Source organism: Chelonoidis abingdonii, chromosome 3 (genome assembly GCF_003597395.2).
Source record: "Chelonoidis abingdonii isolate Lonesome George chromosome 3, CheloAbing_2.0, whole genome shotgun sequence".
Lineage (NCBI taxonomy): Eukaryota > Metazoa > Chordata > Testudines > Testudinidae > Chelonoidis > Chelonoidis abingdonii.
In genome coordinates, this window is record NC_133771.1 from 32,906,660 (window position 1) to 32,923,213 (window position 16,554).

Below are 16,554 nucleotides of genomic sequence, written 5' to 3' on the forward strand. Positions count from 1 at the left end.
AATATAGCAGCACCGTGAACCACATGGGAAAAATATTATTTTCATTGGTCAACCTCAATGAAATGCATAAAGTTGATGAATGACAAAGATTATCAACAATGAAAGCGATTTTTGAGTCTCACTAGTAGTACAGCAAAGAAAATTTACTTTTATACAACCTGATGGATGTTTATGGATCTAAACAGGTTGATAATGTCGTTCACACTTCAGAATAATGAGTTTATTGCTACATTATCAATCTGTCAAAAACAAATAGAGTAAAACAAGTCCTAGTATTTTGCAGTCTAATGAGGGCTTCTGAGTTTCTCATTATTGAAGTTCTCCATTCAGCTAGAAATAAAGTAAAGCCATTCTCTCAACACACCTTTACACTATTGCTTACCCAATGTATTTTTAGAGAGAATAGAACTGACTTTGCTCATTGATAGATACACTCAGAAAGATTTCAAAGCCAGCAGGCCAATCTGTCTCGCTCCCTTCCACGGACAGATTACTGAACATGACAAACGATCATGTGGTGATTATGTGTTGCAGATGACAACATGCCACAATATTAGCTTAATCTAACACCTCATTTCATATTTAGTAATATAGCAACAAACCAGTAATTGATCTATTAGACCAAATGAATATGTCAAAAGTCTGCAGTGAAATGTGTTCAGCTGAGTCTTAGATCTATTTTGAAGACACAGAAAAACATTTTTGGAAAAGTTATTGCCGCTACCAGTTTCCATGAAAATGCAAAATATTGTAATTATAGAATCTTTTGAAACAAAGAAACATAAAACTTACTTGCACTGTGCATGAAAATACTTGATCAAATTCTGCAGCAAGTCAACTCCTTTTTTAATCTTTATTTCATTGACTTTCAGAAGGTACTGTTAAAACAGTAATTCACAGAAGTAAAATTAATGAAATATCAATTACTTTTTCATATTTTGTGATTTATAGGAATGAGAATTTCAAAATTATTCTCAATTATATTTCAACAAGCTTTAATAACCACAGCAGATTTTGAAAAGCTGAAAAAAAATTGACCATGTGGAAGAGAGACCTCAGGGCATCAACCAAACTTCAAACAACTGGTGTCAATGCTAAGTCTTAATATTCAATTCAGATACTTGTCTGTTGCTAACTCAAACCCTAGCCCTTTAACTCTTGAGGCCTACTAAAAGTCAGATCACAAGAAGCATGAGGGAGACCTGGAGGGCCTTCAGGAAATCATTCTATAACCAAACAGTAGCATCTAGATGCACATTCACAGTCAAGCCAGCCATGGTGCAAGCCCAAGATACAGCTATCTGGCAATAAACATGTTTGCATGCCAGAAGAGGGGGAGGGATAGCTCAGTGGTTTGAGCACTGGCCTGCTAAACCTAGGGTTGTGAATTCAATCCTTGAGGGGGGCACTTAGGGATCTGGGGCAAAAATCAGTACTTGGTCCTGCTAGTGAAGGCAGGAGGCTAGACTCAATGACCTTCCAAGGTCCCTTCCAGTTCTAGGAGATAGATATATCTCCTATTATTATAAGGGATTTTCAGTATTGCCAACCCTACTCACAAATCATGAAATGGGGGATGAGGAAACACGGTTTTTCATCCATCTTCCGATTTTTGCATTCCCCTGTCCAGTTGCATCATGTGTGTGTGACAATTTCAGCATTGTCAACTCTCACAAAGTTATAGTGAGCATGGTGATGTAGGATCCTGTGGGAGGAGCACTTACTAGAGACTCAACCAAGATCAGTGGCCCACTGTGCTGGGCACCTTACAAACACATAATAAGAGATGGTACCTGCCCTGAAGAGCTTGCAGTTTAGTGCAAAGGATAGTGGTGAGTCTGTGGTGTGGGAGCTGGAACTATGACTCCCTAAGGTCACTTCATGGAGGGGCCACCAAACATCCATTAAATGAAAATAACTTTTAATCTCTGCTGAGTAGGGCGGACTTCAAACTGGTGACCTACAGGTGAAAGGTTCTCTCACATTAACAATGCCCCGAGGCACAAGACTTGCTTATTGGACAGATACATTTAACTAATCAAATTCTGACTTTCTGAAGGCAAGGTCTTCCACTCTCTGGACACATAGGCAAAATCTCCCACACTTCTGCTTAGTCTCAAACACACTAAGGGTATGTCTACACTACTCCCCAGATCAGCAGGCAGCGATCAATCCAGCGACAGTCAATTTATCACATCTAGTCTAGGCGGAGTCGATGGGGGAGCGGCAGCAGCCGACTCACTGTGGTGAAAACACCATGGTAAATCGATCTCAGTACGTCCACTTCAGCTACATTATTCACATAGCTGAAGCTGCATAACTTAGATCGATCCTCCCCCACTTCCCTCCCAGTGTAGACTAGACCTAAGTCTGCAGTACCTATTCTTAACTGGACAGTTCTCATTAACCAAATATAAATAAAAATGCAACAGTAAAATGAATATTTAAAAGTGAATTTAGATGTTGTGCTGGTATGTTTTGTAACATAAAATCATTCTAGCGATTATTCCAGGATCCTTATGTTAAAATTAATATATGTATTTTTCCTCAACCCCCACGTTATCAGCATGGTTTGCCCTCATAGCCTTCAAATCCACCTCAGCTACAGAATTAACTAGTAGGAGAATGCACACTGTTTTCCTTTACATAGATAAACTCCTCCAGGGAAGCACAACATATACATTGTCAGTGTGTTACACAAGTGTTTGAGAGACAGAAGAAAAACACTGGTCACCATCAGGATTCTTTGTTTCTATTCCTGGCTCTGGGAGCAGATTGAAGTCTAGTGGTTACAGACAGCATAGCCAAATGCAAAAATAACCCTGTTTGGGTCATCTGTGGGGGTGAAATGCAGGATCTTTGGCTGTTAAAACATGAGCCTCTACCTCTTGAGCTAAAGAGCCACGGGTGAATCCTGGCCCCACTGAAGTCAAGATCCTAAATCTCTTAACATGGAAACAATAGCAACACAGGACTGGTAGGGACCTCCTGAGTCACTGAACCCAATCCCCTCTGACCACAGGCACCTGCATTCATAAACATATCAGTAGCAGTCACAAATCTTTACATGTAATCTATCAGCTACAGTATGACACAGATCTACACTGTTACACATAAGCACCTAAACCAGGGGTGGGCAAACTATAGCCTATGCGCTGGATCCGGCTCATCAGGACTTTGGATCCAGCCCACGGGATTACCACCCCAGTGGCGCCGCAGGACTGCGCTACTCCCATCAGCCGGAAATGAGAGTACCGCAGCCAGTGGGAGCTTCGAGGGAAGGACCCACAGGCAAGGGCAGCGCACAGAGATGTCTGCCCTCCCCTCCCTGAGCAGTGGCAGGGATGTGGTGCCAGCTGCTTAGAGAGTGGCATGGGCCCAGGGCGGGGCAGGCCGGCAGCCTGCCCTGGCACGTACCGCTGCCACCCCGGAGCCCACATCTCAAACCCCTCCTGTACCCCGCACTCCCAATTCCCTGCCCTGAGCCCCCTCAACCCTCTGCCCTGAGCCCCCTGCCATACCCCAAACCCCTGCCACACCCTGCACTATAACCCCCTACCCTGAGCCTCCTCCTGCATCCCCCTGCACCCTAACCCCCTTCCCTGAGCCTCCTCGTACACCCCACACCCCTCCTCTGCTCCAACCCCTTGCCCTGAGCCTCTTTCTGTGCACTGCACCTCCTCCCACACCCCGCACTCCCTCCCCCAGCCCTACACATTCATGGCCCTTCATGCAATTTCCCCACCCAGATGTGGCCCTCAGGCCAAAAAGTTTGCCCACTCCTAACCTGAACTGACATATTCCTTCTAAAAGGTGTGGCAGAGTGGATGACAAAACTCTATTATCTCAGAATGCTAGGTTCTATTCCTAGCTCTGAGTGAAGTGACCTTTTGCAAGTTCTTAGTTATCTTCTCTGTGAAACTGGCAAATGATAGTTATTCCTACAAGTTATGAAACCTTGACTCAAAATAAGGGTTATGAAGGGCACAGAAATATCAACCGCATTCAGTAGATGAGCTAGAACCAAAAACTCATGGTCTCTGGGCTTGCAGTTTAATGCACCTTCCTCTAAGCCTTAAGGCATTTTAGGAAGGGGAAGGGGTATCGCTCTCATTTTGCTTCTCTAAAATCATATGAAGGCTGCAGCTTTTCAAATCATCGTGAGCTTCTGTAAAATAAGGGTCAAATCATGTCACCCATAATAAATTTGTGACAATTGGCGATGCTGAACTTTACAACCACACACAGAGCACTTCTTGTAACAGCTGAGCTGCTGCTTCTCTGACATTTCTTTAAAAAAAAAAGACTGGGAAGGAAGCAACTCAAGGGAAGCAAGAGATGCACACTCACAAAATGCAGTGCTTCATTATAGAAAAAATAAGGATTTTATTGCACAACAAAGAAAACAAGCTATTATAAGGGCAGCAGAAATTCTGTAGGAATTTTTGAAGTATCACTAAAATTAAACTGAAATGCCACAACTGAAAAATATATTATATCTTTCAAAATGAAAGCTTCAAAGTGGCATAGGTTTATTTAATTTATTTCTTCTTCCTTACCTATGCAAGATCATGAACCACAGAACGTTATTGTCTACAGGATATGGTTATGGAAGATATTTAATCCTTTCTGTATGACTGAATACTCAAGCACAGCCTTCAGTGCTTCATTTTATTGTGCTTGTTCAAATGAAGCATTGAACCAATGAAAGCATCCAACCAGCTTCATACACAATACTTTCAGCTTTTTTAAAGTGAAGAGATTCAACAAAGCTCAAAAGCCCCAAACTTGATTTTATCTACACCATCCTTTTTTCTTAAATTTTTTCACTGTTGTAGCAACATCAGGAACATTATCCTATACAGCAGGTTCTTATACTGTGCTCATCTTCACAGTATTTGAGCTTCTCCTACATAGAACTGGTGAGGGCTTAAGGAAAGTGGAAAGCAGCAAATTTTTCAAGTGGGATTTTCAAAGTTGTCCTGAGGTAGAGGGAGGGGGAAACTGCAACATCAGCCCCCACCTCCCTCACTGGGCTCTCTGCACAACACACTCTCTCTCTCTCTCACACACACACACACACACACACACACACTCCTCTGCCTTTGTGTTAAAGTGCATGAGCATTCCACAATAATGGTTTGCTTTATATGCCGGAGCAGATCAGCACAGCACGCAATGGCTGTCAGAAACTGTGCTGTGAAAGGGGAAGGGCACATGTCTCCAGGGCAGCCGAGTTCAAACAATGAGCAAAGCTATCACTTGAGGCATTATGGGACAGCTCCGGAGGCCAATTACAGCGCAGAAGCAATCAAGTGTCTACACTGGCAATAGAGCACTGGAGTCTCTGCACAAATAACCTTATGACTCATCAAGGTAGGTTTTTTTGCAGCGCTGCAACTGAGGCGTTACTGCGCACAAAGTGGCTTGGTGGTGCGTACATGTCTGCAGTTTGAGCACTACAGAATCTTGCCAGTGTATATAACCCCTTAGACTCGGTATAGGAGTACCGGGCTTTTCTAATGAATCGCCACAGTCACACCAGCATGTGGAATCAATTAGCTCCAACCAACACTAGAATCTAGAGCACGTGGCTTGTGAGCCGTATACAGCTCTTTTACAATTAAAGTTTGACTCGTAGAGTCCCCCACTTCCCCTCCTTCTCCACCTACCAGACTGGGGGACGGGGAGCTCAGGACCTCTGCCTTGCAGCAAGTTGGTGAGATAGGGGCTTCTGACCAGTGGGGAAGGGGGTCTCGGACTTCAGCCCCACGGGGCACACCTTCTGGGGCTCAAGGCTTCAGCAGGAATGGGGCAGAAGCCCCAAGCCCCAGCAGGTGCCTCCTGTGGGGCAGAAGCCCCAAGCCCCAGCAAGCGAACCCAGGCTCTCAAACTTCTGAATACAGTTGTATGTGGCTCGGAAGGACAGTTTTGTCCACTCCTGACCTAGAATATCTCAATAGAAGAGGATCGATTTTCTAAGCAGGTCTTAAAGTCTGGCTCCCTGTAACATGAAACCAAAAAAGATGGGAGCAGTACATCAAATGTTTCACAATTACAAACAATCATTGCTACATTATTACTATTATCATGAAGAATCTGAAAGGCAAAGTCTATTACTAATGGCTGTTTGTTTTTCAATACCAGCCCAATGATGCGGAACTGAGATTTTCATATTACACCACTGCAACAGACAACAGCCTAAACCCTAAACAATTTGTGGTGGAGTAGTAGTGTGAAGACTATTTAATTTCATCTGTGAATAATGTATTGAATGAGACATGGGTGATTCTATAATTTATTAGTACGTGAAATAGCAGAGAATGTAGATTCCTTGTTGAAGTTAGTGTGGCAGGATGAAAAAATTTAATATCCTGAGTCTAATAAAAAACTTCAAGTTTTCTTTGAATGCAACAGTTGTCATAATGCAGAATCTATCTTTTCTCAAATTTCCTTTTTAAGAATATTAATGGAACAATTGTATTCTATGTTAAACCTTACCTCACACATCTGAAGCTGGAAGAACCGTCTTTCTTTCTCCATTTCTTCTGCAATTTCAGCTCCACTTATTTCTGTGCGGATCATTCCATGTAGCTTAGCATGCTCCTTTTTCTCTTTCTCTATTTTCGTACTACATGGAAAAGAACAGCTAAATCAAGTACACTACAATGGACCCTTGTAGTCCTGCAAATTTTAGATTACTTCCAATTTCTATTTCATTTGAAATTTGATAGTGACCAAGAAACAGCCAATGCCTTGCTGTGATAGAAGTCTAATCCAACTGTGCTATCATGAGTGACTGACACAGGAACTCAAAAAAAAAAAAAAGTGGTAGGAAGATACAGTGTTATCTCATTGAGAGAAACGACACATTTATGATTCACATTAATGCATAATCCCAATTGACTAAACTTGGTTAACAGAATTTAATTGTGTCACTAGATTTTAACAGCTTCCTCTGTCAGCATGGCTTCCTCTCTGTGTGCAGGGTTCCCAAAGCACAGCTCCTATCTCTTCTGCTGCTGAGCCAGCTGGCACTAGGGATGCCAGCCAGCTGGCTGTGTTGCAGATTTTAAAGTGTGCTAAGCCAAGTGCCTTGATCCTCTGAAGGTTTCTGCCAGTTTTCTGAAACCTATGTGTAATATGGGTTCTACTATATTGGAGCAAGAATTACAGTATTTTCTCATGACCTGGTTTTAACATCACTCTAAATGGAGAACCTGAACTTAGTGTAAAATGAATTGCATGTGTTTAGAATTTCCAACCATCAATAAGCTCTGTACTTGCATCTTCTCTCAAGAGAATGAATAAGTGTCTCATCTTGAGTCCCAAGCAGCCAGGGGATATACCAGAATTAATCTTTCCATCAACCTTGCCGCTGAGAAATGTTGTGGAACACAAACATTTAATCCCTACTACACCCTCCCTTTTGGTAAATCAAATAAAACAAATTCCTTGCAATTTTCCAGTATCCCTGGACATATACAGCTAGCACAGGGGTAGGCAACCTATAGCACGTGTACCGAAGGCGGCACACAAGCTGATTTTCAGTGGCACTCACACTGCCTGGGTCCTGGCCACCAGTCCAAGGAGATCTGCATTTTAATTTAATTTTAAATGAAGCTTCTTAAACATTTTAAAAACCTTACTTACTTTACACACAACAATAGTTTAGTTACATCTTATAGACTTATAGAAAGAGACCTTCTAAAAACATTAAAATGTATTACTGGCACGCGAAACTTTAAATTAGAGTGAATAATGAAGACTCGGCACACCACTTCTGAAAGGTTGCTGACCCCTGAGCTAGCATTTTGCAAACTTTCAGCCTATGAAGCTTTCCCAGGAATGAAGGGATATCCTAAGAAAAACTCCTCCCTCTTTCACAGAGATTCATAGATTTCAGGGTCTGAAGGAACCATTGTAAAATATAAAAGACAGCAATTTTTACTCCTCCCACTACAGACATTTGAATGCATGACTTCTAGCTTCAGAAGGGGGAGCCATTCCCCTAAGCCACCAGGCCATATAACCTCTCCTACACAACCATTTACACGAATCCTACACAACCATTTACATGAATCAAAAGCTAACTCCAGAACTTTTCTGGAGCCAGACAGAGCCTTGATACCAAATGCATAAGTGAAAAGCTCCATGAAACTTCAAGGAGACAAAAATCAGACAGGTTAAGGTCATGGATAGGAATGATCCCATACAGGCATCAGAGGAAGAAATAAGAGGAGTGCCAAGGAAAACTCTGCATTCCTGTCTCATTATGGTTACATAGCAGTCACAGAGCTTATCTCTAGGACCAGTGCTTTTAAGCTTTTGCTGGATGATATGTTCAGTGTAAACACCAGAACCAGATGATGTGGAAGTAAACCAACAAAATGAAGACTCCATCATTTTAAGTGCTAAAAATACCAGCATCTCAAATGGTAATTGCCTATGTAATGAGAAAAAGGGAATAATATCAGCAATGGTACAAACAGATCTACCCAAAGAAACCATATGCCAGGCACAAAGGATTAACCAAGCACCAGTTATGAAGAACAAGGGGAAAGGATTTAAGCAAAGAATTCACAGAAGATAGTGACATCAGCTCTCGTTTCTTTTTTGGCACTGTAGACAGAGTAGCCTGCCCATACACAAGCTGCTGCCAACAAGGGAAACTAGATGGGTGGGTTTCAAAACTTCAAACATGAGAGAAAGTATCCAAAAAACGATTTTAAATCTCTCAATTTCAACAGCAGCCCATGGAAAATAATGAGAGAACTGAATTAACTGAAATGTGATCAGGTCTACATCAATAACTCCTCGCATCTGGTTTGCTCACTCAGCACATATTTGAATCTAGGTTTTCCAAGAAGATCAATTATGCGAAACTACTACCCAGGCAATGAAGCAATTACATTTTAGAAAGAAACACAAGGGTAATAACCCCAAAACACAACAGAAAAACTGTTTAATGCCATAACAAAATATTTTGTAGTTCGTTCTAGTTTATTCAGACAGAGGGAGGGGAAATCTTACACACACTAAAAACCCAAACTTTACACAGTGTCACAATCAACTGACCACAACAAAGAGGCAGGTGTTTGCACAGCTACCATGCTGACACCTTCTGCACATGCACATGTAGACATTTGCACTTAGTTTAAAATCAACAACTGCAACCCATTCAGTGAGCAGCAGGGTAAAACTAATCTAAAATGAGTAGAGACCTGCAAAGCAGACAAGAAAGGAAACACTCTGTATGAACGGGGAAGATGAAGGCCTATAATGAAAAAGTAGCTATGTAGATATGTCTTATCCAGTTTTCACAGTATGTCACTATTTTTGTATTTGTTTTCCTAGTTTCAGAGTCAAAGTTAGATAATTAGATAACTAGGACTTCTAATACTCTTGAAAAGTTTGTTTTGCCTTTTAGAGCTCAAATATGAGAAAAAGCAGGTCGCTACTTAAAGGCTTTTACATAGAAAAATCACTATTTCAAAGGAGTTAATTGTTCTTTTGTTCTGACACCGACATGGATATGAATTTATGAAAAACTAGAGGAGATAAGCTACTGCAACAAAAATGGACATCGATTCCAACCTCTAAAGACCACATTTTTAAAGGTAAATTATTTTTGTAATAGTGTTGAAGATACGTTATCACTTGTATTTCAAAGGCTATTTCCTTTTTATAAAACTCGTGTTATACACCTTTCCATCACTGACAGGTCCCCATCAATCCAGTCTCACATTTCAGTCTGACTCTCCAACATATCCTCTTGTATGACTTGCTCTTTACTTAAAAGTTCAAAATCCTTCTTCCTCTCCTTGTATTTTCTATCATTGTTGACACCACCACTATCCAAACCCACAATCTAGAAGTCATCTTCAGCCTGTCCCTCTCTTGTCCTGCACATATAAGTGGTCATGTCCAAATCTTTCCCCTTCTTCCTCAATAATATTCAAAGATCTATGCAGTCGTATTTCCCATTTTAAGAACAGGGACTCTCGCTCAAAATGGAAGAAATGTTTAGTGTGACCACTGTACAATACTGGAAAAAGAAACCTTTAACTAACCTTTTACTGTAACTGTTGCTCTTCAGGATGTGTTACACACATTCCACTGCAGATGCGTGCCCGCCCAGTTCTCAGATTTTTCCTCCCTCAGTGGTACCCGTCGGAACAACCCGAGTGCCCTCTGCTACCCCATGCTACTGCACACAGGTGTAAATGGCAGAGCTGGCCCTGGCACCCATTAGTTTCTTCCTACTGCACAGATTCCAATAGAGAGGGGAAGGAAGATGGATCATGGAATGAACACGTGCAACACATCTAGAAGAACAACAATCATGGAAAAATATTAGTAAATTTTTTCTTTGTGTGATTGCATGTGTCCATTCCACTGTAGGTCTCACAAGCAGTACAAACTGGAGGTTGGCTCGGAGTCTACTGGAATAGGGAACAGAGGATTACTCATCCAAACTGGGCATCGTCTCTGAATTGCTGAATGATGGCATAGTTAGAGGCAAACGTATGGCAAGGTTGACATCTTGCAAATGTCCAAGATGGGAAAGGCTGCAGAAGTTACCTGAGACCTGTTTGACTCTGCCAAAACTCTTCTCCGGGGCCTCACATCTGTCAGCCGGTAGCATAACCAAAAACAAGTGGATATCCAAGAAGAGACTGTTTGGGTGGATGCTGGACAGGCTTTCATTCCGTCTGCAATTGCGATGAACAGTTCCACCAAAGATCTAAATGGTTAGTCTGGTTCAGATAAAAAGCCCAAACTCTTCTACCACCTAGAGTGTAGAGCTTTTTTTCATCTTTATGGGCAGGAGGCTTTGGAAAGAAGATTAGTAAACAGATTGCTTGGTTAATGTGAAAACTGGAAACCTCTTCAGTAAGAAACTTCAGGTGAGGGCAAAAGTAAAACTCTCTCTCTACAGAAGACCATACAGGGAGATGATGATACTAGAGCTCGCAATTCCCCCATTCTCCTGGCTGAGGTAATGGCAACTAAATAGCCACTTTCACTAAAAGGTATAGCAGGGAACAGGTCACCCATGGCTCAGAGGGAGGACCCAGCAGCTTTGCTAAAATTAGATTCAAGTTCCACGCAGAGACAGGGTCCTGTACCTGTGGATATAATCTGTTGAGACCTTTCAAAAATCTGACAGACATAGGATGGAAGAAGAGTGAGCAGTTGTAACCAGGATGGTGGAAAGCCAACACAGCCATCAGGTGTACTTTGATGGAACTAACAGTGAATCATTGTTGTTTCAGGAACAAGAGATTGTTCAATACATGCTGGATAACAGTCCGGGCCATGAAAATGCCTTTTTGCCAGAAGCAGATGGAGAATCTTTTCCATTTAAACAGGTAAATACCCCTAGTCAAAGGCTTTCTGATATTCAGAAGCACTTCCTATACTCCCTTAAAAATAAACCACTTCCAACTATATCAGCTATGAAACATCCAGACAATCAGGTGGAAGGCCTTCAGGTTGGGATGTAGAAGGTGGCCATGGTCCTGAGAGACCATGTCTGTGTCAAGCAGGAGTGACAGTGGAGATCTGACCAATAAGGCTACTAAAGCTGAAAATCAGTACTGCTGGGGCCATGCTGGAGCTATGAGTATAAAGTGATCGTGGTCTGTTTGATTTTGGGCAGGAGCGGAACCAGAGGGGAGGCGCATAGCAGGCCATTTGATCATGGTAATAGGAAAGCATTTGTCAAAGAACCCAGGCTATAATCCAGCTTGGGAACAATACTGATTACATGTTCTGTTGGCCTCTGTTGCTCCTATGGGAGTTCCCCAGAGCTGGAAAATTTATCTGGCAATATCTGAACAAAGAGATCAGTCATAGTGAATGATAAACAACCTGCTTAGGTGGCCTGCCAGAACATTCTGCATCCCTGGAAGGTGGATCCAAGTGATGATGTGGAAATCACCAAGGAGAATCGCTTCTTGGCACAACTGCATAGATTGGGCTTCTCCTTGCTTATTCACATAAAACCTGGATGCTCTATTGTCTGTTAGCACCAACAAATTCTTTTGTTCAATGTGTGGAAGAAACACTATACAAGCCAAATGGACGGCTCACAATTTCCTTACATTTATATGTAGCTTTAGATCCTAGGCAGAACAAAGAACTTGTGTCAGCAGCACACCCAAGTGATTCCCCCCAATCTAGTTCCAATGCATCTGTAACTAAGGTGAGCATCTGTTTTGGAGCAGCAAAGCGAAGTACAACACAAACACTGGAGGGTTCCGTCCACCAATCCAGACAGGACAAGACCTGATTTGGTACTTGGAGCACCATGTCCATATGATGAGAGTTTGGTGACTACACCAGTACTAACCAACCTTGTAACTTTCTGAAGGGCAGTCTGGCAGTACTGCACTAGGTAAGTACTGTGTTTTATATGATGTCTGGAATGTGTCTGTGACATTGGAGCACTACCATAATACAAATCAACAAGTAAAGAAACACCACACTACAGCAAGTCTATGATGCAAGAGCTGATACATTAATATCTAATACACCACAACAGGGCTGATCAAACTGACATGTGTGGGTGAGATCTGGCTCACCACTTTGTTAAATACGGTCTGCCTGCTGGAAGTCTGAGCAGTTTTTCTGACACATGCATTCCTTCTCCATATGCTCCCTCTGCATGTCTGCTGTTAGTGTGTAAAGCACGTGGGAGAAGCAATGAGAGTGTAAGGAGGGAAAAAACACAAAGAAATCAAAAACAAAAAAAGAGCCTGTGCTCCACACTAACCAGGTCTAGCCAAACAGTCATAATTTGACCAGTTCCACTGTCATGTATTAGAGCTATCATGAGCCCAGAAGAACACTGAACTCAGGGCCTGGCAGGTAAGAAAAAGGAACTGGTTTTAAATAATTTACATTTAAAAAAAAAACTTGCAATTTATAAGGTTACATGAGAAGTTTCTAATGACACAGTCTGAAGATAGTTACTGGTAAAAAAACCCTCCATTGGTCTTTAAGAGTGTAATCTATACATATATAAGTGTGCTTCTTGCTAGGAGCGAGGATTCACAATGTAATGGAGAGACTGCGAGACTCATCAAGCCCTTGGATCGCTAACCCTTCCTGCTTCTCAATGTGGGAACCAATGATACTGCCAAGAATGACATTGAGCGGATCACTGCAAACTATGTGGCTCTGGGAAGAAGGATAAAGGAGTTTGAGGCGCAAGTAGTGTTCTCATCCATCCTCCCTATGGAAGGAAAGGCCCAGGTAGAGACCGTCAAATCGTGCAAGTCAATGAATGGATACGCAGGTGGTGTCGGAGAGAAGGCTTTGGATTCTTTGACCATGGGATGGTGTTCCAAGAAAAAGGAGTGCTAGACAGAGACAGGCTCCACTTAAAGAGAGGGAAGAGCATCTTCGCAAGGAGGCTGACTAACCTAGTGAGGACGGTTTTAAACTACGTTCACCAGGGGAAGGAGACCAAAGCCCTGAGGTAAGTGGGGAAGTGGAATGCCGGGAGGAAGCACAAGCAGGAGAGCACAAGATGGAAGGACTACTGCCTCATACTGAGAAAGCAGGACGATCAACAAGTTATCTTAAGTGCCTATACACAAATGCAAGAAGCCTGGGAAACAAGCAGGGAGAACTGGAAGTCCTGGCACAATCAAGGAATTATGATGTGATTGGAATAACAGAGACCTGGTGGGATAAATCATATGACTGGAGTACTGTTATGGATGGACAAACTGTTCAGGAAGGACAGGCAGGGCAGAAAAGGTGGAGGAGTTGCACTGTAAGAGACTGTATGTAAGAGAGCAGTATGACTGCTCAGAGCTACAGTATGAAACTGCAGAAAAACCTGAGTGTCTCTGGATTAAGTTTAGAAGTGTGAGCAACAAAGTGATGTCATGGTGGGAGTCTGCTATAGACCACAGGACCAGGGGGACGAGGTGAACAAGGCTTTCTTCCAGCAACTAACAGAAGTTACTAGATCACAGGCCCTGGTTCTCATGGGGGACTACAATCACCCTAATATCTGCTGAGAGAGCAATACAGCGATGCACAGACAATCCAGGAAGTTTTTGGAAAGCGTAGGAGACAATTTCCTGGTGCAAGTGCTGGAGGAACCAACTAGGGGCAGAGCTCTTCTTGACCTGCTGCTCACAAACAGGGAACAATTAGTAGGGGAAGCAAAAGTGGATGGGAACCTGGGAGGCAGTAACCATGACATAGTCAAATTCAGGATCCTGACACAAGGAAGAAAGGAGAGCAGCAAAATACGGACCTTGGACCTCAGAAAAAAAGACACTGACTCCCTCAGGGAACTGATGGGCAGGATCCCCTGGGAGAATAACATGAGGGGGAAAGAAGTCCAGGAGAGCTGGCACTATTTTAAAGAATCCTTTATTGAGGCTGCAGGAACAAACCATCCCAATGTGTAGAAAGAACAGCAAATATGGCAGGCGACCAGCTTGGCTTAACACTGAAACCCTTGCTGACCTTAAACACAAAAAAGAAGCTTACAAGAAGTGCAAGATTGGATAAATGACCAGGGAGGAGTATAAAAATATTGCTCAGGCATGCAGGTGTGAAATCAGTAAGGCCAAATCACATTTAGAGTTGCAGCTAGCAAGAGAAGTTAAGAGTAACAAGGTGGTTTTCTTCAGATATGTTAGCAACAAGGTGGTGGTCAAGGAAACTGTGGGCCCCTTACTGAATGAGGGAGGCAACCTAGTGACAGAGGATGTGGAAAAAGCTAATGTACTCAATGCTTTTTTTGCCTCTGTCTTCACAAACAAGGTCAGCTCCCAGACTACTGCACTGGGCAGCACAGCATGGGGAGGAGGTGACCAGCCCTCTGTGGAGAAAGAAGTGGTTCGGAACTATTTAGAAAAGCTGGATGAGCACGAGTCCATGGGGCCTGATGCGTTGCATCCGAGGGTGCTAAAGGAGTTAGTAGATGTGATTGCAGAGCCATTGGCCATTATCTTTGAAAACTCATGGTGATCGGGGGAGGTCCTGGATGACTGGAAAAAAGGCTAATGTATTGCCCATCTTTAAAAAGGGAAAAGAGGAGGATCCAGGGAACTACAGGCCAGTCAGCCTCACCTCAGTCCCCGGAAAAAATCATGGAGCAGGTCCTCAAGGAATCAATTCTGATGCACATAGAGGAGAGGACAGTGATCAGGAACAGTCAGCATGGATTCACCAAGGGAAAGTCATGCCTGATTAACCTAATTGCCTTCTATGATGAGATAACTGGCTCTGTGCATGAGGGGAAAAGCAGTGGACATGTTATTCCTTGACTTCAGCAAAGCTTTTGATATGATCTCCCACAGTATTCTTGCTTGCAAGTTAAAGAAGTATGGGCTGGATGAATAGACTATAAGGTGGATAGAAAGCTGGCTAGATTCTCAGGCTCAACAGTTAGTGATCAATGGCTCCAAGTCTAGTTGGCAGCCGGTATCAAGCAGAGAATGTCCCAAGGGTTGGTCCTGGGGCCAGTTTTGTTCAATATCTTCATTAATAATCTGGAGGATGGCGGGGACTACACCCTCAGCAAGTTTACAGATGACACTGAGCTGGGAGGAGTGGTGGATAGGCTGGAGGGTAGGGATAGGATACACAGGGACCTAGACAAATTAGAGGATTGGGCCAAAAGAAATCTGATGAGTTTCAACAAGGACAAGCACAGAATCCTGCACTTAGGACAGAAGAATCCCATGTACTGCTACAGACTATGGACTGAATGGTTACGCAGCAGTAATGCAGAAAAGGACCTAGGAGTTACAGTGGATGAGAAGCTGGATATGAGTCAACAGTGTGCCCTTGTTGCCAAGAAGGCTAATGCCATTTGGGGCTGTATAAGTAGGGGCACTGCCAGCAGATCTAGGGATGTGATCATTCCCCTCTATTTGGCATTGGTGAGGCCTCATCTGGAGTAGTGTGTCCAGTTTTGGGCCCCACACTTCAAGAAGGATGTGGAAAAACTGGGAAGAGTCCAGCAGAGGGCAACAAAAATTATTAAGGAGCTGGAGCACATGACTTATGAGGAGATGCTGAGGGAACTGGGATTGTTTAGTCTGAAGAAGAGAAGAATGGGGGGGGGATTTGATAGCTGCTTTCAACTACCTGAAAGGGGGTTCCAAAGAGGATGGATCAAGACTGTTATCAGTGGTAGCAGATGACAGAACAAGGAGTAATGGTCTCAAGTTGCAGTGATGGTCGTTTAGGTTGGATATTAGGAAAAACTTTTTCACTAGGAGGGTGGTGAAGCACTGGAATGGGGTACCTAGGGAGGTGGTGGAATCTCCATCCTTAGAGGTTTTTAAGGTCAGGTTTGACAAAGCACTGGCGGAGATGATTTAGTTGGGGATTGGTTCTGCTTTGAGCAGAAGGTTGGACCAGATGACCTCCTGAGGTTCCTTCCAACCCTGATATTCTATGATTCTACGATTCGTATTAAAATTGTTGGGAATGACACCTCCTGGATGTTGAATCTTCTAGAAAGCAGTGTCTATTGGGGTCACTTGCCCTCCTTATTGCTCCCCTTGTGAA

General features: G+C 43.0%; 2 protein-coding genes across 3 annotated transcripts in view; one reads left to right on the forward strand and one right to left on the reverse strand.

Moving 5' to 3' along the window:
* The window catches only part of ADAM17 (ADAM metallopeptidase domain 17), a 443,735-nt gene that overhangs the window by 285,270 nt on the left and 141,911 nt on the right, over nucleotides 1–16,554 (forward strand). The gene's annotated exons all lie outside the window — the stretch shown is intronic.
* Nucleotides 1–16,554, reverse strand: part of ASAP2 (ArfGAP with SH3 domain, ankyrin repeat and PH domain 2) — a 192,536-nt gene that overhangs the window by 107,491 nt on the left and 68,491 nt on the right. For both annotated transcript variants that reach the window (XM_032795190.2, XM_032795188.2), the window contains exons 6-7: nucleotides 6,502–6,631; nucleotides 793–878 (exon numbers count right to left, since the gene is read on the reverse strand). In XM_032795190.2, coding sequence (XP_032651081.1) covers nucleotides 793–878; nucleotides 6,502–6,631 — 216 coding nt within the window. The remainder of the gene's footprint in view (nucleotides 1–792; nucleotides 879–6,501; nucleotides 6,632–16,554) is intronic.